Consider the following 25,603-nt stretch of genomic DNA (forward strand, 5'->3'; position numbering starts at 1 on the left):
AAATACAACTGCCTAAGGATAGAGTGAAACGCCATTCAACATTCCGATCACACACAGGCAAGCGTCTTTTTTAACAAATTTTCATTTTGCCTACGGTCGACCGCCTGTCGAGCTCAGCATGCTGTATAATGTCTAACCGCACGACAAGAACCGCAATGGAAAAAAATATATATATATTCTATAGAAAACAGCAGGAAGGTCACAAGATAATACGTGACCGTTCTGCTACACGCTACACTGAAACCCATACAATTCAGCACTGACCAATACATAAACGATGATGACAGCTCTGTACTGAAGTAGAGGTCGGGGTCCACTATAACGCAGCTTGTTGAAGTGAAAGACAGCGAGGACAGGGCAGAATTAAAGAGCTATATAGAGAGAACCTTTAGAAAAAGAAAATTATGCACGTCGATAAACTTTGCTGCGGATAGAAGAAGAATAGAAAGGAGAATGCGTAAAACGATGGACACCACAGCGTCTCATCGGACCCGCATCTCGATGGCATGGCTCGTGGCGTTGGCGACGAGGTCCCCCTGGCCGCTGAGCAACGGCTCTCCTTGGAAGGCGACCAGTCCGAGGGTGTTCATGGAGAGGAATATGAGCACCACCGCAGCGCACTTCAGGGCAACGCCAAACATCACCTGAAAGAGGGGACAGATGGAGTAGGGGGGGGGGGGGGGGGTGAAGCTTGTATAGACGACGAACTACTGAACACAAGACCTGCACAGAAAGCACTGTTCCAGCGCGCATGTCCTGTAGTTCACCCTTTTCGCAACTAGGGTAGAAACACTACCAGTGGTGTAAAGCTGTTCATAATTTCCTCCGTCATGATTTTATTTCAAAGAAAACATTTTAGTCATTTATCTACATAATCATCTTTCAATCGTTTATTCTATAGGCATGGCGGTGCCGGTTTAAGGAAAGGGGCAACAGGGAAGAAGCTTTTTCTTTCTGTCCAAGAGTGGAAGAGAGTCATTCTGACTGTTTCGTTGCCGATTTCAAGAGCGCAGAGAAAGCTAAAGCAAATACACTAAAATTGTACGCGCAAAACAATCAGATGATGATGATGATCGCATCAGACGAAGGATGGATGGATGGATGGATACGGCTGAACCCTTTACATCGGGCGGTGGCTCAAGCCACCTAGCCATGTCAATCGAGACAGGTCAATCGAGCGCCCTCAACGGCCAAGAATCTAACGAAACATAGTGGTGGTTCAACAGCGCAAACACACACATTCCAAGAGACGAGACACACAAACCAGCGCTGAACTTACAGCTGATTTTTTATTAGGAAGAAGCACGTCATATATACACGCAACGTCTCGTCTCTTACTTGGTCTGTGTGTGTTTGCGCACCACTGTGCATCAACACCAACAGCCCAATCTGCAGTTCTTCTACAATCTAACGAAAGTTTATGCACGTGGCTCCATATAGCACCCCACTGTCTGTGCAGGTCTGTAGTTCAGCTGATTTCGGCACAGATCAACACTGTGTTTACAGATACGGGGGCTGCTCGTGGATGCCGGAGGTGGTTGATTGTTCGGTCTGCGCCGCAGTCTGCTGCCGGGAGCGGCTCGCTTTTGTTCGCTCATCATGACGTCTGAGAACAGCTTTTCATTTAATTGCTTTGAAATTAAGTTGCATACTTTTTCACCCTTTTCTTAAATGCACTTGCCAGTGGTTAAAGAACGGCAGCCTTCATGGATGCACTGTGAAATTAGAAAAAAATAGGTTACAATGTTTTGTACGCAGCAATTCCTCCGGGCCGTGCTTATAGCCGGTACTCCCCCCCTAAGTGTAACTCCGGAAAGCGCATACTGTATTGTTTTAAAAATCGGCTTTAGAAATGACGTCTCATGCTTCACGTTATGTTTTGGGATGTACTCGGCTTTGGTAACGAAGGCACGACCTCATAGGTGCTCTGCGAAATTAGAAAAGTGCCGTATAAGTATGCTGCTAAGGGCCGCACATACGCATGGGCCGCTCCAGCCAACTTGGGAGCCGATAATCTAGAAAAGAAAATACATTTAGTATATCGCCTGAATTCAGCTGCATTCATCATCATCATCATCATTTATTACCCCTTAAGGGTCCCGTAGGGCCGTTACATAAGGGGGGGGGGGGGATACATAGTGTCCGACGGTCATACATATGAAAAGGCAAACAAAATTGAGAAAACTAGGCAAAGTAAAAGAGAAACAAATTAATATAGTCAATCACAGAAAATGTGAAGAAGAAGCACACAGAAATACACACTACAGTAATAGGACGTGTCCAACAAAGTGTTTGGTCGTTTTACAGTGCACCGTAGCTGACACCGGGTATAGGAAAGTTTTATTATTCTTGAAAATGTTCGATGAATAGCTGCCTAAAGTTGGAAGGATTAGTCTCAACAACAATGTTTTCGGGTAGGTTACTCCAGAATCCAATCGCACAAGAAAGAAACGATTTGTTGAATGCATTGGTGGAGCCGCGCAAGCGTTGTATGCTAGAGGAATTAAATAAGCGGCGAGATGATCGTACCGGAGTGCGCAGGAGGTTTTCCCGAAGTGCTGGGCAGTTAAAGTACAGTTAAACAGCCGCTCGCGTTCCCCGAGGACCTGCCAGATGATAACAGCTGCCTGTTTCTATCGTTATTATCATTTTTGAGCATACACCGCTGTGCTGCTGAGTACTGTCTCTGAGGGTCTTAAAGTTTCGGACACACAGTTGGGCAATTTTCATTTGTGCTGCATTATGAGCCATTTGTTTTGCCAGTCTGCCACAGGTGACAGTTTCCGATCTTTGGATTGTCGCATACACCGAATTACACGGAAAGCAGGCAGCCGGGCGGAACTTCAGCGTCGACAAGTGACTGCACCGATAGTGTGGCCAGCAGAAAGACCTCGCCGCAACCAACAAAAGCAGGAAGGCATTCCTTCTTCGCTAAGCGCTAGACACTGTCTTCTTTTCACCTCCAAGGTTTACCCCAGTTGTCTCAGACGGCGACAGCAGCGCCACCGTATCGGTCTGTGACAGTATCGGTCTGTGATAGAAATAATGAAGTTTTCCAGGATTGCATGAAAACGAGGGAAAGGTTTACGCATCCCGATTTACAGGCGTGTGGACGAGATTGTTAATTTAATGAAGGGAGGTCAATAGCAGCCTGTGCTTATATGGAGAAACTACAACCTTTGTCCGCAAAGTTTAGAGACTGATTTATTTTCTTCCCTAGAAATGATTCCCCAAAAACAAATGTTGGCGCGTATGTGTAGTGCCATCTTTTCGGGCTGACCTGAGCTATTTATGTTAATTGTTGTGGCAGCCGCTAGATGGCACTACATGTAGAAAAATACGTTGTCACTAGTCGTCTGCGCATTCTACTGCGAGTGAATGTGGAGAGATGGACGTCCACCTCGAACAGCGTGTAAACCTAAAATTCGGTGTGAAGCTTGGCAAGACAGCCCCTAAAACTCGTGAGCTCCTTCGTGACGCTTGCGGCAACGAGACATCGCGGGCGCGATTTTTCGAGTGGCACAAGATGTTCGTTTCGGGGAGAACGTCGGTGGAAGACGACACAGGGCAGGGGCGCCCTTCAACTTAACGGATCAGGGAAATCGTACAGCAAGACCACACCATTAAACTCCGCATGTTATCGGGTGCTCTAGACATTAGTAAGACAACATGCCACCAAATTTTGCGTGAGAATTTGGGGGAACGAGCTGAATGCCAGAATTGTGCCACACTCCCTCACACAAGACCAGAAGGACACGCGGGCATCAGTGAGCACTGATTTTCTCTCCGAGGCAGAGAAGGATGCTTCATTCGTCGACAGCATCAGTGTTGAAGACGAAACATGGTGTTTTCAACACGATCCTCAAACTAAGAGGCAGATCGCCAAATGGCGGTCCACAAGCTCTCCGTCGTCTAGAAATGTGCGGCGACAGAAGACCAAAACAAAGAAGATGCTGATAGTTTTTTTCGATGAGAGAGGTGTCATACACCACGAGTTCGTCCACAAGGACAGACAGTTAATCAGGGGTTTTATATCCGCGTGCTCCAACACATGCGTGATGCACTGCGACGCCGCCGCCCTGACTTACGGGCATCTGAGCAATGGAGCCTTCTCCACGATAATGCAAGACCGCACACTGCTCTCAGCGAGACGAAATTTCTCGCAAAGCACAGCGTTACTGTCCTGCCCCGTCCTCCATACTCACATGACCTCTCCCCATGCGATTTTTTCCTGTTTCCTGGTGTGAAGACAGCCCTAAAAGTTAGCTGGATGTGGAGCGTGAAGGCCATTCAAGACGCCACGACAAAGGAGCTGACAGCTCTGCCAAAAGAAATGCTTTCCAACTGTTTCCGAGACCTCAAAAAGTGTTTGAAGCTTTGTATAGACTGCAAGGGAGACTATCTCTAAGGGGTGCTGCACAAATGATTTCAATGTTAAACGCATTTTTTAATGGACTCAGTCTCGGAACTTTACGGACCAAGGTTGTATATCATTGCATACGCGGTTAGCTAAAACGTATCGTTGTCCATCTTCTGAGGAATGTACGAGTAAGCCCTTTAAGGCACCTCTCGCCATTTCACTTAAGATAGTATGTTTCCACGAAACTATAGCAACACAATCATTTCATCAGGTTCGCAAAGCTAACCACCAACGGTTATTTTAACCAACGTGCTCATATTTTGTACGAAGTGTCACAGTAGATCGAAACAGTAACGTTGAAAGCAGTAGAAAGAGTTTTCGGAGCATCAGAACAACGCTATTTTTTTTGTAGACGGACATGAAGCTAGAAACGAAAAAAAAGAAAGATTGTTGCCGGCGACAAAAATCTGACTACATGAAGGTACCGAATGACGAGCTATTAAGGCTTATTGTTTTGAGAAATATTTCTTTCGCTTGTGAAAATGAAAAATCATTCCAGTTGCGATATGAGGGTTAAGTATATGTGTGCACCAAAGAAATCACTGCTAGCTGCAGAAATCTTTTAGAAAAAGTTGCCAATTCGATGTACCCAATTGCGTACATATATCTTACGTAGATAATGAACAGTATCTCAGTTGTCTTATCTTGACGTATTGAAGAGAGACCGGTTCTTCTGCCGCAGCACTGCACAGTATACTTTTTTAAAGCTATGAATCTGATCATCAGCAGCTACGCGATAAGGGAAAGGCAACCTTTCTTCCTTCTTTTAAACTGAAACTGCGTCCAGCAAGTATACAGCGGGTGATGGTTTTTCAAAAAGATGAGAAGCGCCCTTGGCGTATCCTCACCATCTGGGAACACTTGGCCTGCAGGTACTCTCGCATCACGAGCAGAGGAAGAGACACCGGAAGCACGACATTGATGGAAGCTGCCAGGCTGACCGGAACCATGTAGAAGGACACCGGGGTCTCCGTCACCACTGCCTGCGTGTTCAGCGCACCAGTTGGTAGGGATCTATATTTTTACAGCGATAGCTGTACGGGGGATATATTCGGGTGGTTGCGGACACGTAGATCTCTCCCCGCAATGCCCCGCTCTCCGGTCACGTGACCACCTTGCCAGCGCACTCGGCTGTCATTACGCTTTTGCAAGCGAAAGTGGGTGAGGGCAGATGGGGGATGGGAGGGAAATTCGGAGCGCGGGTGTTCGGCCTGTTAACACGGCTCTCCTAGCAACAAGCGGGGCGATGGAAAAAATTATAGAAGCTGGGACAGGACGGAGATGTAGTGTAGCGTTGATTAATGAGTTTCCATCGAAATGAGGCCGCCTTTGGCGGATTAACACAAATTGGTTTTGAGGAAACGAAAGACTCAGTAACTGTGTTACTTCGCGGTGGAGGCTCACAACCACGCAGTGAAGTAAGGGATGGAAGCTATAGTCAAAGAAGGCAGAGGGGAACAAGCGCCGTAGTGATGTGCCCCGGAATAATTTCGACCACATGGGGTTATCTGACACTCAGTGACATCGCACAGCACATGGGTCCCTTTTGTGCTTCGCCTGCATCGAAATGCGGACGTCAGGACTTTGATTTAACTCGATGAAGGAGCGTCCTAACTATGCTGAACCAGTAGTATGTGCGTGTCTGAGTAGGAGTTCTAAACAGTCATAAGAAAAGGCGTGGTTGCAATGTTACAGTTGGTGGTGACCTGAAACACACTGTGAAGAACGTGATTATATAAGGGGGAAATAAGAGGAGATTTAAATAAACCAACTGGCAACCTTTACGCCAGCTTTTGGTGAATTTTGTGATTTACGCAACAAGATTAAACGTCAATTTTCTCACTTTGGGTGCCGTGAACTGCAACATTTTTTTTTTAGTTTACGTAAAATGGTGCTCAGGAAGTGCGCCTCAAAGCGAACAATAGCTATGGTCCACTGCTGAACAGAAATTATATAATTTCGATGCAGGCGAAATGAACAAGGCGCCCGTGTTATGTGCGATGTCATTTCAGGTAAAAGAACCACAGGTGGTCGGAATTTAACAAAGAGCTCCAAAGAAACATGACTCTTTTCCCTTTTCACTATCTTCATCACTTACCTCACAACATGGTTCGAGTACCTGTTTTGAGGTAGACAGTTACTGTGCCCTTCCTTTCCTCATTATCCACTAAGTTCTCATCATTCTCGCACTATACGGGCATTGCGTTTTTATAGGAGTGTTGAAGTGATGTCATCAGCCCTATTTCAGCACAATATTATGGTTTACAAGAGTTGATGTGTGGGATAGTGCACTGATCTTGTTTGATGAGCCATGTTTGATTATGTTTGATGAATCATGTTTGATCATCATATTTGGTTGATAACGTTTGACGTTGTAAGTCAGCACTGTGTCTGTCTTCTGTCTACATCATCGTTCCTCGCGCTGTTTCGTCAAACAATATGGTGCAGAGGGCAGCATGGCAACAAGGAAAATTTGCTGAACCATATGCACGCTAAACCTAAATGAAGCCGATGGGCACTTTTCTGCGTATGTCTCAATGTGGCTAGTGCTGCAAATGACAACAGAGTGCACAAATCATTCTCAAATAGCTCGCCGAGACATTACGTTCTGCTAACCAGTTACAGCACCGTGGTCGCTTGTATACATTGCAGGTCCAGCCCACCCAGCGGTGCTAGTGTCACAAAAAGGCGTTTTATGGGACGTAGGTGAATACTCCTAAAATGAACAAGCCTACAGGGCTGGGACTGCAGCGAACAGTGTGTAGGCTGTAGGCTATAGCGTCGAGTGTGCAGACACAGCCACAATGTTCTACAGCGACAGCTGCTAAGCCCAGGTTTCCCGCTTATCCGGTGTCGTTGGCGTAACACAGCATCCGTAGCGTATTAGCCAGGATGGAGTGACTACTGTCAACGCGTTATATTGATAGGTCAGAGTGAAGAGACATCACGCATGACGCCACGGCAACGCGCCATGCTAATTGGCCAGAATGCCAGTCACTGCTTGGTCTGAACCTAGCCACCCGTGACGTCACAAGGCACCAACTAGAAGTCAGCCGAGTGTTGTGGCACAGGTTGAATCGACATCCAACACATGTAACCTTAGTTACTAAACACTTCAAATGGCTTCGGAATTTCGCCATCACCCCGGCGGTTGCCGAAATTCGCATTACCACTGTGTTAAACGTCCGGTCATTTTTTTCACACATTCTGTGTTAGAGCAAAGCAAACCCGAAGGCTCTTTGAGGTATCCCCTAATCAATAAAGCTATTAGAAACACGACATCGGCTAGATAAAGCGGCTGAGTTCTCACCACTCGCACCATGGTGGGCGCCATGAGCTGGGCGAGCGAGTCACCGACCACCACCTCGGACAGGAGGGCGGCCAAGCTGACCAGGATGAACTGGCTGGACTTGGTAGACCGGCGCGTCCAGAAGTGGTCGTCGAACATCGCCAGACCAAGCTCCACCAGGCGGTACTCCTTCCGGGAACACCATGTTGGGAGGGACAGTAATTACCCAGGTTGCTAACATCGCAAGGCGCAGTTGACATTCGCGCATTCAGTAAGCAAGACGGTTTGCTCCAGGAGGTTCGATAAGGTCCTAGAAGTTTATCAGTGCCCACGAGAGAAGATCGGTTCAAAAGCTCGTAAACAGAGACCATTAAAACAAAACAACCAATGCCACATCTGTCAAACTGCTTTTGGGCACCTTGTAAATGTCCAGCATTGCTGGTTTGCGGTATAAATTCACACAGATTCACTTATCAGTGGGCCGCACTCAAACATGAGCGTAAACTTTAAGACCCTGCAGGGTCTACAGAGAGACTGCGCAATTTTTTCAGTTACGCTACAACATTGCATCAGGTCGCAATCACTCAAAATGCCGGCACAATCAAGCAGTTTGATGATGAAGCCGCTGCTGACCTTCGCAGCGTGTAATGCTTGTGTGTTATTCCGGGTCATTCTAGACAATAACATACACTTGCGCATGTTGTATACGTATATCAGGTTATGGTAGGTTAGATGGGGAGGTAGCCAAGCCCAGCAGAGAACGGCAGCTAAACTCTAAACGCTTTTTCTTCAATGTCCTGGACAGCTCAAACCCTCTTCCACGGAATGCGTAGAGCTGCCCATATTTCCTTCCCCTGCACTTTACTACACAAAAATTTCCAAATAAGTTTTCTATAGCTCTTAGCAGTAGAGGGAGGGGGAAGCTAGCGGCCCTAGAAATAGACGAGGCGTGAGTGAGATAAATTCCTGCAGCTACCGGGCAGGTCAGCTGCTCGCTAGGCTCCTTTGCCCAAATGCATCCCGAGCACGCCAAACCAATGTAGTCTACCAACGACCACTGGCCGCCTACAAACGTACTTATATGGACGCTTTACAGCGCGGGAGCATGGGCGCCGCCATATTTGGTCACGTGCCCATTTCTCCATCGCCGGCCTTCGGGCCTTCTCGCTCCGACGGCTGCCCGGCTGCAAGATGCTTCTCCGGCTCTCGCTGTAAATAACGAGCTGTCGGACGGCACGAAAACTTGGTGTGACTGCTCATAGAACGTATTGGTACTGCAAAACGTTCGGTTCAACCAGCTCATTTACTCGTCTCCTTCAGACCGCTCGCATCGGTTCGAATGTGTCAACAAACGGCGATTAGCTATAACTGCGCGTCCATATTTATTCAGTCAATTCACCGCGTAACGCAATTTGCGGACCGCATAACTTGCTGTCCAACTGCAGATTAAAAGCGGGACAATGCCTGAAAGCTTGCGTTTTAGAGCCCGATGTTTTTTCTGAGTGAAGGAATATGGGTTCACAGCTACTAAGAACGTTCACTGCTCAGCACTGTGCACACGACTTACAACCGAACGTGCGCGTGATCGCCGGCCGATCGCCCAGGTATTTACGTTATCCTCCGTTAACATTCAGGCTCCCAAAAGAAGAATATGCATGTTTTTCAAGGGCCCGTTCAGAAGCTCGGCGACGTTCGACTGCGCGCTGTTGTTAATTACGTAAAACTGAAAACTACTCCGGAGTTCATTACCCGCAGATGTAGCCAGCCGGAGTAAGCGGAAATATACATGTCTTGATAAATTTCAACTCTCTCCGGTGCATTAGAATACTTCTGTAGAGCTTTGCACTGAGCGAGAGAATTGCATGTCGAAGCGCCTATTCTGAGGACTTTTGAAAAGCTCCGTTGCCGCTTCCACCGTGCTAGCGCCAAGTGCGCACGACAGTTTAGTGAGCCCTGCGTCGACGCCCCGGAAGCACTCATTGCAATGGTCTAAAACAGCACCGATTATATATAGAAAGAAACCCTTTAATGGAAAAACAGAATTTAGCCAGTACTTCAAAATCTGTGGTATGATACGCTGCGCGGGGAAGGGAATTTGGAGATAAAGGAGGAAAGAGAGCGGTGCGGAAAAGGTAAAATAAAACATATAAAAAGGGGAGAAGATAAAATGTGGCCATTAAATGCGTATTAAGCTGCATTGGCAAATAATACTGTAACGTGTTCAATGCATTAAATCATTGTTTGTCGAAAATGAGAAAGGTTACAGGCATGTACGCTCGATCTGGCATTCCCGCAGCTACTGCTGGCTCTGAAATAAACTGGCGCATTGCATGTGTGAGATGTTTAACATCAACGTTCTGTTCTCCCTGAAAGCATCATGAAGTCGCAAGACAGCTCTTCGAAAGACGGCGGCAGTTGTGTCGCGAAGTTTATCATATGTAACAAGTGCGACTATTTTTTCGACACTAGACCATAGTGACACCAGCTCTAGATAATAATTCGTCAATACGCATGACATCCGTATCACAGCTAGGATGTTTGAGCCGCTTGACGTTCATATACAAGAAGCGCAGCAGCGTTCCGCACTGCGCGCCAATGCTGCCAACGACGGCTCCGAAGGCCAGAAGTGGCGGCCGTCCTAGTGGCGCTGCCTGCCGCCGAGAGAGCAAACTTCTCTTTGTAAACGGTCTATACGAATAACATACGCATTCGGCTCACTGGCAGAGCCGAGGTTCTACAAGTTAAGGCGACGATACGCCAAAGACTCAGCGGGAGAGTATAGAATCAGTCCACACTGCCGTTTGGTCTCATGAAGCGGATTCAAAGACATCTCGGCCCTGCAGGGCGCTGCTCGCCTTGAAGGAGGTCTAGCTTGTGTGCGCATCTTCGCCCTCAAAGACGTGTCGTACCTGGACAGTCCTGGTGAGAGCCATGACGGAGCCGAGCATCAGGATCAAGCTCCAAGGCATGCGCGAGCACAGTGTGCGCCAGGACAGCGCCCGGTAGGACCAGCACCGGCGCAGCGATGAACCAGGGAGGACGCCCAACACGAGCAGGGTGATGCCAAGCAGAGGGCCCTCCATTTGACTGAAAGCACGTTTGGAAACTTGAGCCTTCGTCGCTGAACATTGTGCAGGGTAAACCACATTTAGCGGGAACATTTCAGGCTGTGCCTCCGCGCCGTATACACAGCGTCCACTGTAAGCGTATAGTGCAGTTGGTGCACTGTCAATGCATGGGCCCTATCAAACAGTACGGTCCCGCTGTCTATGTGAGACGCCAGAAGATGGCGGTGCGACAACCGCAAAACCAGGAAGTGTTCCCGCTATGTGTAGTCCACCCTGCACAAGGTGCACTGCGGTGTCGGAGCACCACTGGGGATTCCTCGCCCAATTTGCAAACCTATGTGCGGGCAACAACGGAGCTAACATATTCTTACTTGTTAATCAAAATATGTTCCCAGTGTGTGTGCTTGCGCAAGGTCTAGCACACTATGTCTCTTGTGCTCTGATGGACAAGATTATTAAGTGAATACACGCCCCTTTCCTCTCTTCGTAACCTCCTCCTCCTTGCAGCGGTAATCTCGACAGAGCCAACAGAGATCGAGCACTGAAGCCTGAGAATAGGATCCAGGGGGGGGGGGGGGGGGTAGAGTGGCTATTATGAAATAGTGCAGTGGCTTTTTCACGGCGTACGTATTAACAGGGCAGTAAGGGAAGAGATGTCGCCGTACCTGTAGGTTCCGGAATTTTCAGTTTTGCACGGCACATGCCTTCCTTTTCATTACCATCTGCTCTCAGTGCTAGGCGCAACTGAGCTCCAGTGGTGTTGCTTATAGTTTCCGAGTGCTAAGACGCTTTTCCTCTTACGATTCGGCTTCAGATAACGAACGACAATACAAGTCTCGAACTGTAATCCGTAAAACTGGCCCTCGCCAGTAAAACCTGCTTTGCAGGAACCACCCCACCTCGTGCACATGCTGTTTCGCTCATCTCGTCTATACATTCGCATCTCTGCTGAAGCCAGCACCTCCTCATAACTAGTGCCCACCTGTCAAGATGCCGGACACCGTACGCGCAGGTGGCGACCGGGAGCCCAACCAGCCAGTAGAACAGCAAGGCCTCCCGCATGCTGGAATCGCAATAGATTGCGTGTCGCTCATTTTCAGCCTTGGCGCATGTAAGCAACCTGTGTACTCACGTGTGTCTCCTCATTTGCCGATGGCGGTCCCGGGCGCTCCTGGACATGTCCTCATGCGTCTGCTCGTCAATGTCGTCGTCACTGCGGCGGGACACAGGGCGGCGATGTTTCTCGTGAATATCGGCAGATTAGTAAAGCTTCGCTTTTTGAACTAGCTTGAATGAAAGCGGTCTAAAACAAAACAAAGTACACTAGCGCGCAAATACTTAAATTCAAAATCACTTTCGCGAGAGCATGCATTCGGCTAAAGGCTGCATGGATGGGCAGTTATGCAGGCCTTAAACCATGCGCAATTTTCTAGTGGTGATACGGCAGAACTGTTACGCTTTCGTACGCGGTTCAGCGCAGCAATGACAAGCACATGTGATACTGCAATAGTGTTAGAGCTTCAGCACCACCGCGGCAATACGAACGTGCGTTCAATAAGTAAGTAAGTAAGTAAGTAAGTGAGTAAGTAAGTAAGTAAGTAAGTAAGTAAGTAAGTAAGTAAGTAAGTAACTAAGTAAGTAAGTAACTAAGTAAGTAAGTAACTAAGTAACTAAGTAAGTAAGTAAGTAACTAAGTAAGTAAGTAACTAAGTATTTAAGTAAGTAAGTAAGTAAGTAACTAAGTAAGTAAGTAAGTAAAGTAAAGTAAAGTAAGTAAGTAAGTAAGTAAAGTAAGTAAGTAAAGTAAGTAAGTAAGTAAGTAAGTAAGTAAGTAAGTAAGTAAGTAACTAAGTAAGTAAGTAACTAAGTAACTAAGTAACTAAGTAACTAAGTAAGTAAGTAACTAAGTAAGTAAGTAACTAAGTATTTAAGTAAGTAAGTAAGTAACTAAGTAAGTAAGTAAGTAAAGTAAAGTAAAGTAAGTAAGTAAGTAAGTAAAGTAAGTAAGTAAAGTAAGTAAAGTAAGTAAGTAAAGTAAAGTAAGTAAGTAAAGTAAGTAAGTAAGTAAAGTAAGTAAGTAAAGTAAGTAAGTAAAGCAAGTAAGTAAAGTAAGTAAGTAAGTAAGTTTATTTGCAGGAAGTAATACAATTAATCCCTGCGGGTGGCATTAGGCTAAAGGCTCGGAAGCCTGACGAGGCCTTAGCCCCCAAATGTGTACAGCCTGCAGCAGCAGAATCACATTTTCTTTACATAAAACACTTACGCGGTTACAATTGCACAAAGATATTCCCGCACTATCAAATACAACATGAGTACAGCAGTTAAACAATACAATAGAGCAATACAACACAAGTACACTTAGGGGATTTTGTTAAGGAAAAAGGGTACAGATACATTCATGTACAGCCGAAAGTAACAGTTGCCAGAAATCAAGGAAATAAAAAAAGTATGTTAGTGAGAGTTTCTAATAATACCATCCATACCATCCATACAGCGCCTGAGCTGAGAATGTAGTACATAAGCCAAAAGCTGATTTCAGTGCCCTTTTGTGTAAACTTGGCAGAAGACAGTTGGTTCAATGAGGCGAATACAATTCTGAGGTTTCCAGCAGGGTAGCTTCGTTGCGGCTGCACCACAAGCGCATCTTGAAAGCAGGCGCTTACCATTTGACGAGGCTGGCGAAGTAGATGGAAGTCCAGCAGGTAGCGCAACAGATCAACGCAACGGGCAGCGATACGGCAAGCCAGCTGCTCCAGGTCACGGGGCAATCGTCGCCGTGGCTGTCGACGTGAGGAAGGCACGCGCGACGGGTTTTCCTTCACTGTGACTTTCGAACAAGGCTTTACATGAGACCTATCTGTGTAGCGAGTCAGCTCTATCAGCCAAGCTCATTAGGGGCATCGGAGCATACTCCTTGCTCTACATTTCGTGTTTTTATTCAGGGGCTAACTGAAAGATATGGCTCTGCTGAAGGTGATTAATGAATGGTGAGAGAGCTATAGCCTCTTTTTTTAAATACACAGCGCTAAGCTAACGATCTCAGCAACCAAGCAGAGGACGGTGACATCCGTCTCAATATTTCCGACCAATATGAGCTGCAGCGAGCTCACCACACATTCTGCTTATGCATAATTAGTTGTTTTTTCTCCAACTCTCGTTCACTTCCCTTCATGCCTCTAGGCAATGCTCATAGCCATGAGCACAAACTGCGTTCCAGAGGGCGCTTCATACCAATCGAGGGTGACAAGCAAGGTGTTCCGCGCCGGTAGAGTGTTCAGGTTGACCAGGTTCCCAAAGATGGCAGTGTATGCGACTCCGGCGATGAACGCAGGACGGGCCGCCACGGTGAGGCTGCAGATATTGTATACCTCTCACAAGAGATAAAATAAAAAAAAATGACAGTGGCTTAACTTGGCTAATTCTGGAATTCAGCGAAAAGCAAGCACACCTGCTAAACGTCTACACGCTTGCTACACGCTGGCGACAGCCGTTCTATATATGTATACCCACAAGACCACGTGGCTATGACGTACGTGGTATCCACGTGGTCTTACGACACCCCATCGGATGTCATCACGTGGCTTTACATCACCCCTTTGGATGCTCTTAAGGTCAAAGGTCAATCCAAAGGTCACCCAATGTCAAAGGTCAACTAAAGGTCATGGGTAAATGTCAGGGGTCAAGGGTTCGACATCATAACTGTACCACATATCGTCATACACGGCTAACGTGGTTGGGCTGAAGGTCGCTCAAGGTCATTCTCCGGCCTGTGCGACGACTGCTTTACCTAGCGCAGTCAAGCTTTTCGCATAAAAAAAAAACTGAACGACTTACGCTCGCACACGCAGGGACGACGTCTGTGGTTCTTGTCCGCTTAAATCTGGAACGTGAAAATTTAGTAACGGTCAACAGAGGGCAACGCGGAAATATTGCTGCAAAAAGCGTCCGATCCTTATGTCCCAATCCGCAAAGCGGCAGAGCCTGAAATACTGGAAACGCTTCGAGAATAGAGGACGCATAGACGAAGCAAGAAGAGGAAGAAATCAAGCCGTTGTTACGCGCCAGATACGTTAAGTCACGAGCGGATAAGGTATAGACTCAAGCAAGATCCTTGAGGGCAAAGTCTGCTTACAGAAACTTGAAGCTTTTTCCAGAGGTGTCTTGCTATCGTTCAGGCGGCTCAGTGTTGGTACGGCGCTCTGAGGCTCCGTCGCATTCACCAGCGGCGTATGCGACTGCAGGTTCCAGTTGGGCACGCTCCCGCTGCGGCTTCCCAAGCTGGGCTGAAGAGACGTCTTGCGCTTCTTGAGAACACCACGGACCTCCTGCCTCGCTTCTGGTTCCTGCTCTTGCACAGGTTCGGATCTTGACTCCGCCCTTGAGCCAAGTTTGAGCACAGGTTTGGGAGCAATAGTAGGCACCAGCCGAATCTCAGGCTTTGTATCGGGCAATGTCTTCGTGTTGCACCTGGACATGCGCGTTGATTCACGCACAGTGGCCGAGCTGGAGCGACGACTAGACTGCTCAACGTGCGGCGGTTCAGTGGCTGCTTGACGCTTGTTGCGGGACTGAAGGAGACACGAGACAATTTATTCATTCAGTTTCGACAATGAATAGCGTGAATAATTATAAACAGCCTTCAGATGCCTGTTCGAAAGCGCTACGCCACGCCGCGCCATCAACTCTTCTGTCATCCTCATACGGCCAGCACACGAAACGGGAGATATAACGTCTTGGCACCCACGGACTAGAAAGATCTCGTCATGACACAGGTGCTTTCTATAAAGGATAGCAGACGCGCAAAAAACTGTACAGATGGGGGAACCATCGACACAGACGCAGGACAAGAACAAGGAGGCACACACACAACACTGCTGGTTCACCCTACAAGAATAGTCTATAGACAGTCTACAGACCTCGTATAGACTCTGTTGCCTTCCTATAGATTTTTCTTTTTCTCTATTCATAGTCTATAGACTGTCTATAAACGAAAGTCTACTAAATGTGCATGGCCATAAATCTATAGATTGTCTATAGACTGTCTATAGGATTTGTGTTGCCTATAGACTTCTTTAAGGCTTGTCTATAGAGAGTCTATAGACTTTATAGATAGAAGTCTATGGACAGTCTATAAACTGTATAAATAAGTTTTTGTAAGGGGATCCACCATCTGCGCATTGTAAACCAACTATCCCAGCAATTTACTCTATTGCACAAGAAATCTACGCCGTAAACAATCGATGAAGACTATCATGAAAATAGAGCCGTTGGACAATCCTCGGTACACTGCGCACACGCCCCTGATTCTATCTCTGTCCCGTAGCGACACCATTCAAACTGCTTCAGTAACTAACCTCAAGTGCCTGCTGTGCAGGCGCTAAGTGCGCCTGCGAATTGCGCTGTTGACCACGGCGCCGTTTGGCGGCGCTCTTCAATCTGGACATCCTTGGAGAAGGCGAGCCGCTTCGCCGTCCGCTGTTGGAACTTTTGGCCGATGGCGACGGGCTGCTTGCGGCTGTTCCTGGGCTCGGCGGCGGCGAAGTCAAGGGTGTCCAGAACTCGGCAGGTGGCGACGCATCCAGCGCGCAGCTCTCAATCACTTCCGGGTTCGTTTCTAAACTGCATGGCGACGTTGGACCCGCGGGCACTCCTGCCGATGATGCCGCCTGCGGTGCCGACACCGGCACGTCACCTGGTGTTTCCTGTCCTTCCCCATTCCCCGGCAACCCTTGCTCAGGTTCCGCGAAGAAACCGCCCATCGGGAAAGTGCTCCTCCTCCGCCTTTCAATCCCGGCCATGGCCCTTGACGGCGGGAGACGCGAACTAGAGGGCGCTGGACACGGGGGCGTCGTCGTTGGAAGAACCGGGCTGCGCTTCAGAATGGACGACGGCTGACTCGGCTCCACGCTGAACGAACGGATGCGACGAACGGGCAGGTAGTACGGGCGGTCTTCATCAAGCGTAGACCTCTCAACCGTGCCGAAGGAAGTCTTTCGGGGCCTCTTCACCTGCGGGAATCGGATCATCCATCAGCTTTATTGAGAAATCTGGGCTAAACGGTCCGCTGTGCTTTGAAATGCTCAGCACCAACCTTACAAAGGTTCACCATAGCCTCTGTAAAAACACTGATGTTAGTCATAGAACATGCCTTTGCTTTTGAGTCCACGTTAAAAACGCAATTCTTCCCCCGCAGCGCATGATAGAAGCCCCCGCACAACCACTGCCTTTCGGATATTTCCTTCTCCGCACCGCCGCGGTGGCCTCTGGGTTGAGCATCCGCCTCGCATGCGGGAGGTGCGGGGTTCGATCCCCAGTGCCGCAGGACACCCACCGGTGATACAATGGGTACAAGCTTTCCCCTGGCCTGGTGCTCGGCTTCTTTAGGGTTAAATGCTTGGGAAATGGGTGTTTGACCTCACCTTGAGAAAAGGAAAAATACCTTGTGCCATGGAGCTCTTTGGCCGCCAGATGCCCTTGCGCCATAACAAATCCCTGTCATCATCATTTCCTTCTCCGCTTAATCAACTGCACACTAAGGAGCAATGAATTATTGTATTGGCGCATGGATCACTTAAAATCCTATAATACCCTCTAAATCAATTCTGAAACGCTGCTCTTGACGCATATTACTGCACTCACTGTGTCATCTGTTCCCGGAGCACCGAATTTTGGGACGAGTGGAGAAGAAGCAAACATTCTATAATGCTTGACGACTGAACTGCCTGCGGACACCTCGCTGGCCATGGTGGTCTCGCTGGCAAGAGAGACGCTGCGGGCCCTCCTCCCGAACGTAATGTAGCTGCTGCCCTTGCGGCCACCGCTGCGCGGACGCCTGCTCTCGTAACAGTAGTTCTGCGTCGAGCTGAAGGACTGCATCCGCTGGTTGATGCCGGGAACCTCGTCGTGGACGGTGCTGACGAAGCGGTCGATGAAGACGGTGCCGAAGATCATGATGATTGTGCTGGGCAGAATCAGGCTGAGCGCCAACACCAGGCTCTGCATGTACAGGAACAGCGGCTGCATCCGCAAGGCGTAGCGCTCCAGTGCGAACAGGCAGAGACGGAAGAACACGGTCGTCTCGTCGCCCACGATGGCAATGGCGAACAGCAGGGAAGGGACCAGCACTTCCGTCTGCGCACATCGAGGAACAGGGCGTGGTACGGCACTGAGCTGACGAGGGGAAGGAAAATGAAGGGCTCGTTATGACATACATGAAGGGAGCCAACAGACGTCAAGGATCATAGGGGATTTATTAAAATTTTGTGCTGTAATCAATGGGATAATAATTGTGTAATTATTTTCTCGCTTAAAGATAAATGATTCGAAAGCAGAAGAAAAAACAACCACATACCATCGGTGGGATTCGAACTCGCGACGTGCGAAAAGAATTACACTATTAATCACAAATCAACACCCAAAATAAACAAAAGAAACATTCCACTATGCTCCTTGGTTTCGATGCCTGTTGGATTCTTTTGTATATGGTATGGTATGGTATGGTATGGTATGGTATGGTATGGTATGGTATGGTATGGTATGGTATGGTCGCTGGTCGAACCCCCACACCAGGACGAGTTTCTTTTTATTTAACTTCGAAATTCCTGTCAAAGCTTCCCTTTTTAGCCGTATGGCTGCGCTTCGGTGAATGCAATAGTGAGCACCTACTCCATTATTGTATGGCAACGTCCAGAGGCTGCAAGTGGGCATAGAAGAATGCCGCAGTGTAGAGCTGTGGACTAGTTTCAATCGCCGATTGTTCTTTAGCACGCCCTTACATCGCAGACCACCCCAGAGATTTTAAGTCTCGCGTCCACCGAAATGCGGCCACCATGGTCGGGATTACAGTCAAATCCCGTTACAACGAACACCACATTAACGAACATTTCAGATTAACGAACTTTTAAGAAATCCCACGCCGACTGCTTATAGTTTCCAATGTAAAAATATTTCACTACTACGAACTTCAGAATAACGAACATTTCAGAATAACGATCGTTATTTAATTTCCATGTCATCTTAACAACACCTCAGTACTACGAACTCTTATCCCAAAATGCGAGGATTCTTAGATTTCAGTGTATCCGTCACGGCAGCCGGAGCTCCAAGCTAGCACACGACGCAGCGCGAAGAGCAGGCGCCTTGCAACTTGCTTCCCGCAAAAACCTGAGATGGCGCGGGAGGAGAAACATGCGGGCGGAGACTTTTTTTTTTCCTTCTCCGTTGCGGTACGCATCACGTTTTTCTTGCTTGTTTTTTCAGTTCGCGTGCTGTCACCCGTGTCAGGCCTGTCCATCTTGTTTTTCTTCTGGTTTTTATTGTGTTCGAAGTGCGTGCCGGCGATCGCGTTGCCATGAGCTCAACAACTCCAACCACGCGGAAGAAGCCAAAGCAGTTTTCTTTGAGTGAGAAAGTAGGCATTCTTCGCGAGATAGAAGACGGGAAGAAGCAATCCGTCGTGGCTAAAGAACGTGGAGTGGCGCGGTCGACGATCGCCACGATTCTCAAAGATAAAGAGAAAATCTTTAGGCAGCAGCAAGAATCTCAGCTTACCCCATCAAGGAAGCGACTGCGGCTTGGCGATTTCCAGAATATTGACCCAGCAGTGCTGACTTGGTTTAAAGACGTGAGAGCACAGAATGTGCCCGTGTCAGGCCCAATGCTGCAGGAGAAGGCACGGCAGTTCGCTGCAATTTTTGAGGTTACCGGCTTCGAAGCGTCATCTGGCTGGCTCCACCGTTTTCGCCAACGAAACGGCGTAACCTGGCAGTCTGTGTCTGGCGAGGAGAAGGCAGCAGATGAAGCAGCAGCAGCCACGTGGAGGGAGGAAAGCTTCCACGAAATGGTCAAGTCTTACGCAGCAGCTAATGTTTTTAATGCAGACGAGACTGCCTGCTTTTATCAGCTGCTCCTGGACAAGACAATGCATTTTAAAGGAGAACAGTGCAGAGGCGGCAAAAAGTCGAAGCTTCGCGTCACCGTGCTGTATTGCTGCAATGCAGATGTCACTGAAAAGTTGAAGCCTCTGGTGATCGGGAGGTTTTCGAAGCCGCGCTGCATGAAAAATGTAGTGTCGCTGCCGTGCCATTATAGGGCAAATCAGCGTGCCTGGATGACCCGCGAGCTCTTTTCCGAGTGGCTGCTGACGGTAAACGAGAAGATGAGGAAGGAGGGGAGGCACATTTTGATGATTGTCGACAATTGCTCGGCGCACATTGTCAACATACGGCTCACGAATGTGCGTCTCGAGTATCTGCCGCCGAACTGCACGTCAGTACTTCAGCCACTGGACCAAGGAATAATAAGGAGCGTGAAGTCGCACTTCCGGAAGCGCCTTGTTCAGCAGCTGCTCATCAACCTGCGCCTGCAGCGCTCGACAGCCATCAACGTCCTACAGGCTGCGGAAATGCTGACAGGCGCATGGTGGAGCGTCACGTCCACCACCATCCAAAACTGCTGGAAGAAGGCCGGCCTGACGATCACAGATGGCCAACCACAAACCGATGAACCGGCAGCGGAGGACAGTTCGAGCGAGCTTTGGAGCGAGGTGGCCGAGCAGCTAGCCGTCGATCCTTCAGTCACATTTGACGACTATGTCCAGTGTGACGAGGCGACGTGGACCTCAGCGGAGCTTACCACTGGTGACATACTGCAGAGCGTCCAGGGCACGGCGACTCAAGATGAGGAATGCAGCGACGACATGGACGATGACGTTACGGCAGCACCCGAAGACCGCGACGAGTCCGTGTCGGCCACAGATGCGTTGGACTGCTTGCGAAAACTCCGCATATTTATAGCCAAAAGCGGCACAGCGACCGAAGGCGTGCATAAGAATGCGGACGGTCTGGAATCGTTCGTTCTGCAGAGTCTCTGCTGCACCCGTCAGAAGACGATCACGGACTATTTCAAATAAATGTGCCTTGTCCGACGATCACGTGTGCATTGTGTGAGAAACGAGTTCAAGGAGGTACCGTTTCAAAGGTAGGACGTTTGCGTTACTGTAATGCTATTGTTATGGCTAATTTTTGGGCTTTCACTATAACGACCTTTCAGAATAACGAACGTTTTCCCGCGGTCCCCTGAAGTTCGTTGTAACGGGGTTTGACTGTATACATTGTGAGTTTTGAACAGCGGCCGAGCGCCGAAGTTATTGAACGATTGATACGAGGTCACCATACAAAGTCGTCTGATGAACTAAGCCTGTCTTGTTTCTTACGGACAACGCTTCTTTTTTCCAGAGCTCAAGAAGGACAACGCGCTTTTGATATGCGGCAAAGGGATGACGCTCTCATTTGTTACAAATGGCTACAAATGCCGATTACACTTCCGACAACAGAATTTATTTCAAGCGACGTAGCTTCGTGCCTTTTGAAAATGAGTGAACAGCTAGGTCCGTAGCATATTCCTCTTTGCGTGCCAGGATGCACTTACAGCGTAGATTAGCCGACTTTCTGGGCAGACGACAGCAATTTGATAAGACAGCATGTTTGGGCTTGTTGGTAGCGAAACAGTGCTACACAGTGCGGGAAGAAAAAATACGCAACCAATACGCAATAGAGGGACACGGCACGAAAGGTATACATTGTGTCTCTTTACTGTGTCGTGGTCTTGATGCACTGTGTAACCTTTCTTATAATAGTTGGTTGCTCACAAGTGAGAAAAACCTGAAGAAAAGCGTAAGGAAATGCAGTAGAAAAACGTGATGTAGCATGCGCAACTCTGATGATCTGCGCAGAATTTCACAGCCGCGGCGAGATCATGCGGAGCTCACATCATGACCTTACCCTGACTTATTCCTGTAGCTTAGTAATAAGTAGAACGGCGTTCTTGCGGGCTAGTTAGTTCATTGCAGAAAAACGGTTAGTACTGCGCGAATGAAACACGACAGGAGAACAGGAACAAACACTGCGCATGTGTTGTCGTGCTTGTTCCCGTTCTCCTGTCGTGTCTCATTCGCGCAGTATTAACTTTTTTTCTTAGTAATTACTAAGTCCGCACCTTGATTCTTCAATCCGATTCCCGAATGACTCGCGTCTTTCTGGCTGGTTATTAGATATGGAAAGCGCTCGCGCTCAGCGCTTTCACTTAAGGGCTCGGAAATTTCGACTAACCGGGGCTCTTTGCACTAACATCGCACAGGTCCGTGTACTGAGTGATGTCAGTACACGTTAAGAACCCCAAGGGGTTGAAATTTCCGGAGCCCTCCACTACGGCGTCCCTCATAGCCTGAGTCGCTTTGGTACATTAAACCCTCATAGACCATTTTAGAGACGACGTAATTAGCGCTTCTTACACGGAGACACTGGAGCGCCAAGAAAAAGTGGGGGGTAGAGAATGACGCTTTGGAAGGGCGCTTCGTACAGCTTATACAATGCAAGCAAAGCGCATACTGACGCCCAAGTATTCCGCAGCCACCTTGTCGGCGCCGTAGACGTCGCCCAGGGGCAGGATGACGATGGGCAGCATGGCAGCGACCGTCGCCGGCAGCAAACGTCCCGCGAGGCCCGCCACTGTCAGGAGGACGCAGTAGATGCAGGCGCCTGCCTGTACGCGGTAAGATGCTCATCAGGTGTGCCGACGTTATACCATGGAACACAGTATTCCCACATTAGACTTACGTTACCGCCGTACATAAACATCTCTAGACATACGCTAGACACATGGAAGCTCAAGTGTGTGGTCTTCATGGAGAGTTATTTTATCTCTTGTAAAAGGCTGCCGGCGTGTGTAACTAAATATTACGATTCGGATAAGCTGGGAGCGGTATCTTCTCTGTGGGCAGTGAAACGGACGCCGCGCTTTTCTACATTGAGAGATATATGCGTGATAACGATAACTTAAAGCTAAATTGTCAGACAGAATTTGTCGTCAGGCCATGTGTTGTATGTATATGCAATACATCCAGGATATCTTACAGTGCTGCTTTGGCGCAAGGACCGTGCGACCAGGCGGGTCGGGTTTTGGATCGGCTGTAAAAATGAGGGCTCATATGAGGTTTGTCCAAGTGAAGTTCAAGACATATGTAGTTCAAAGATTTGTCTCGTGGTTGCACTTTCACGAATTCACCCGAATCGGGACAAAATAAATGCAGCGATGTTCCAATGTTCCATCCTAAAGGTATAAATTCCTTGCAGAGCTTTACATATAGACTTCCCCCACCGGTTTCCGAGGTTCCCCCCGATGTTGTCCAGTGTGCAGTGCATCCGTTCAACCGGCTGTTAGCGTTCTATAACTGTATAGAGAGTGGAGCTCAGGCGCACATACTAACCTTGTCGCCGACGAGCAGAGGCAGCAAGTAGATGGGCATGAGGTACTCGAGGCACTCGTGGAAGCTTCGCTCCTTGCGCTGCAGCTCGGCGTCTTGCGTCACAAAGCTCTTTTTGCTCATGTCGCCTGCACGAGCACGTCAGTGGAAAAGCTCGACAGAAATCACTGCTCCCACAGGCTATCGGAAAGGACAGCCACAGAAGACACGATCTAGAACTCGTACACAAGGTTAAAGACTCACGCCATACATTGAAAAAAAAACATCCCCATGCAGACGTTTAACCCATGGCTTCTTGTAGTCTTGTTGCAAGAGTCGCGCCCCTTTACTAATGTTCTTGGGACTAGTCGCTTTAGTAGTTCGACAATACACAGCTGCAACAAAACTGCAAACTCAATGCGCGTCTGCGGCCGCGTCAAGGAATCACGTTATCTCACGGGACTGTAGCCTGTACATGGCTTCGAGGGAGGAGTGACGATGTAGCTACGCCTATTGCTTTTGCAATGCACGCCGGAGCAGGCGGTGATGAACGAATCAGCCAAACGCGCAGGCTCTAGCTGGGCTCCTCGTTTCCACCATGGCATCCACGACAAAGTCACCTCGAGTTATCTTAAACGGGCCAGCACCTCACTGCCTACCTGCGGCGCACCGGTCGCTGCATAGCGGATTCGTCGGTGGCGCGTAGCCCGAGGTCATGGCTGCCTCGAGTCTCCAGTGGCCACCAAGACGCGTTCAAGGTGGGGAGTCAGGAGCAGAAACGGACCTCAGAGAAAAGGCTGTTCATGCGCAGCTGGACTCTTGCGAAGACCTCGAGACGAGGGCGCGTGGCTGCTTTTTTTCCTTCTTCTTTGCCTGCGCGCGCGGCTGTCATCGCGTGACATGTGCCCACGGGTCATAGACCACTGTTGTTGTTGTTGGCCTTACAAAAGATGGTACTACACCCACACTGCGGGAACGGCCAAAAATCGAGACCCCTGCCAACGTTTACTACTGCTTAAGTAATCATAACATTGCCTTCGCCGTTAATATCGACCACATTGCACCGTTCACAGCCTCATAGTCCGTATTAAAATCCCAAGTCCAGCTTTCTTAGAAATTGGACTTCGAATTGTGAGACAACTGTGAAATGTTGTGTGATACTGCATGGTATTTTAATATTGATGGCTGTGATCTAGTCTTCAGATGTGCAGCAAAATCTTGCTTTTAAAGTTTATCCTGCTCTCGCACCGAGTAGTTAAGACTGCCATAGAAAAACAACGGGTTGCTTTGTTGACTAACAACTGCAGAAAACTGCAAGCGTCCCGAAGATGCATCTGCAGATATATTGGTTTTTATAGTGCAGTCTTACGATATGCGAAAAATTCCCGTGGAAAAGTGTGCCTGACCTGAATTACTGTGTATAACAGCGACTGCCGGACAAAGGCGGTGGCTTGACATTGCTACCCATGGTTCAAGCACGAAAGATCTTCTATGCCATCCCTCCATATTGCTTTCGGTTCTCATTTGCCAGAACTTCAAGCTAAGTAGTTACATCTGTAATCAATACGGCATACTTTAGTGAATAATTAAGAAAAAAGGATATAGACCACGTTTTTGTCCTGAATTAAGGTAAACAGCATACAGAGCGCTGATTAGCAACACATGTCAACAGTGCAGGCCTATGGAGTCGCAGAAGCGGAATATCTGGCCCTTGCGAAAGATCGCGCTGTTGTGATGAACGTGCTACTTTTGATAGAGTCTCAATGGCGATGGACTGTGAAGAGGAGTGTTTCCGCTGCCTAGTTCGTAATTGATGCCTGTTAATTATGCAGCATAAGTCAAGGACTCCTTGGTTGCTCAATGAGAAACAATGTGTTTATTATCAACAGGTCTGGACGAGATCGCGATGGCATCATATGCCGGTTATGCGTCATTTGTCTCTAAGATCGAATGGAAGGAAACTTGTGATGCAGCTGAGACAGTGACCTTTCTGAACCGTCGTACATCCTATAGTAGCTTTTCAAATAAACACGGTTATGAGGTCAAGACCCCAAGAATACAGCACAAACAAGCCCAATGCTCCTACTTTCATGGCAGGCGGTTACCGTTTTTGTGGCGCACAAAGTTACACCGGATGAGTCATATACGTAACCTGAAAAACCTGGTGGTGTTCGACAGAGTGAAGAGGGTGGATCAGAAATAATGTTCATCTAGGGTATTTTTTTCATCCATCATGAAATTTCGCACCTGGAATTACCACGAGCTGGAAAATTTCCATTTCAATTTAGCTCCAGCAAAAACGCCTTCATCTCCAGCTGGAAAACGCCATTTCCAGCTACAGCTGGCTGGAAATGCAGCTGTAGAAGTGTTTTTCCTCCTGAAATTGTGTCTCCGTTTTCGTCTGTGATGACAGTTCTTTATGCGCTGCTCGGCTGATGACCAGAAAGGGTTTGATCCCTGCCGCGGCGGTCGCGTCCCGATGGAGGCGAAATTCTAGAGGCCCGTGTATGTGCGGTGTCAGTGCAGATTAAAGAACCTCAGGGATTGAAAATGGCCCGGAGCCTTCCATTAAGGCACCCCTCATA

General features: G+C 48.3%; 1 protein-coding gene across 1 annotated transcript; it reads right to left on the reverse strand.

The window, feature by feature from the left end:
* Positions 1-58: 58 nt before the first annotated feature.
* LOC144119666 (uncharacterized) lies at positions 59-23,735 on the reverse strand. Its single transcript, XM_077652231.1, has 15 exons — positions 23,678-23,735; positions 23,043-23,167; positions 22,169-22,318; positions 17,417-17,908; positions 16,132-16,785; positions 14,910-15,345; positions 14,612-14,657; positions 14,009-14,128; positions 13,441-13,557; positions 11,910-11,990; positions 11,760-11,840; positions 10,619-10,796; positions 7,731-7,898; positions 5,269-5,403; positions 59-644 (listed from the first exon to the last, which is right to left on the reverse strand). Exons 1-15 carry the CDS (start codon positions 23,733-23,735, stop codon positions 483-485), a joined length of 3,003 nt encoding a protein of 1,000 aa, XP_077508357.1. The 3' UTR covers positions 59-482.
* Between the last annotated feature and the right edge of the window lie 1,868 nt (positions 23,736-25,603).

This window comes from Amblyomma americanum, chromosome 2 (assembly GCF_052857255.1).
Source record: "Amblyomma americanum isolate KBUSLIRL-KWMA chromosome 2, ASM5285725v1, whole genome shotgun sequence".
Taxonomy (NCBI): Eukaryota; Metazoa; Arthropoda; class Arachnida; order Ixodida; family Ixodidae; genus Amblyomma; species Amblyomma americanum.

Excerpts from the sequence above, each read along its gene's own strand:
- LOC144119666 (XM_077652231.1), bottom strand. The coding sequence starts at position 23,735 with ATGACCTCGGGCTACGCGCCACCGACGAATCCGCTATGCAGCGACCGG. Across the intron at positions 16,786-17,416 it reads CTCCGGGAACAGATGACACA|GTGAAGAGGCCCCGAAAGAC; the intron begins GTGAGTGCAGTA and ends CGATTCCCGCAG. Across the intron at positions 14,658-14,909 it reads GGAAAAAGCTTCAAGTTTCT|ATTTAAGCGGACAAGAACCA; the intron begins GTAAGCAGACTT and ends TTCACGTTCCAG.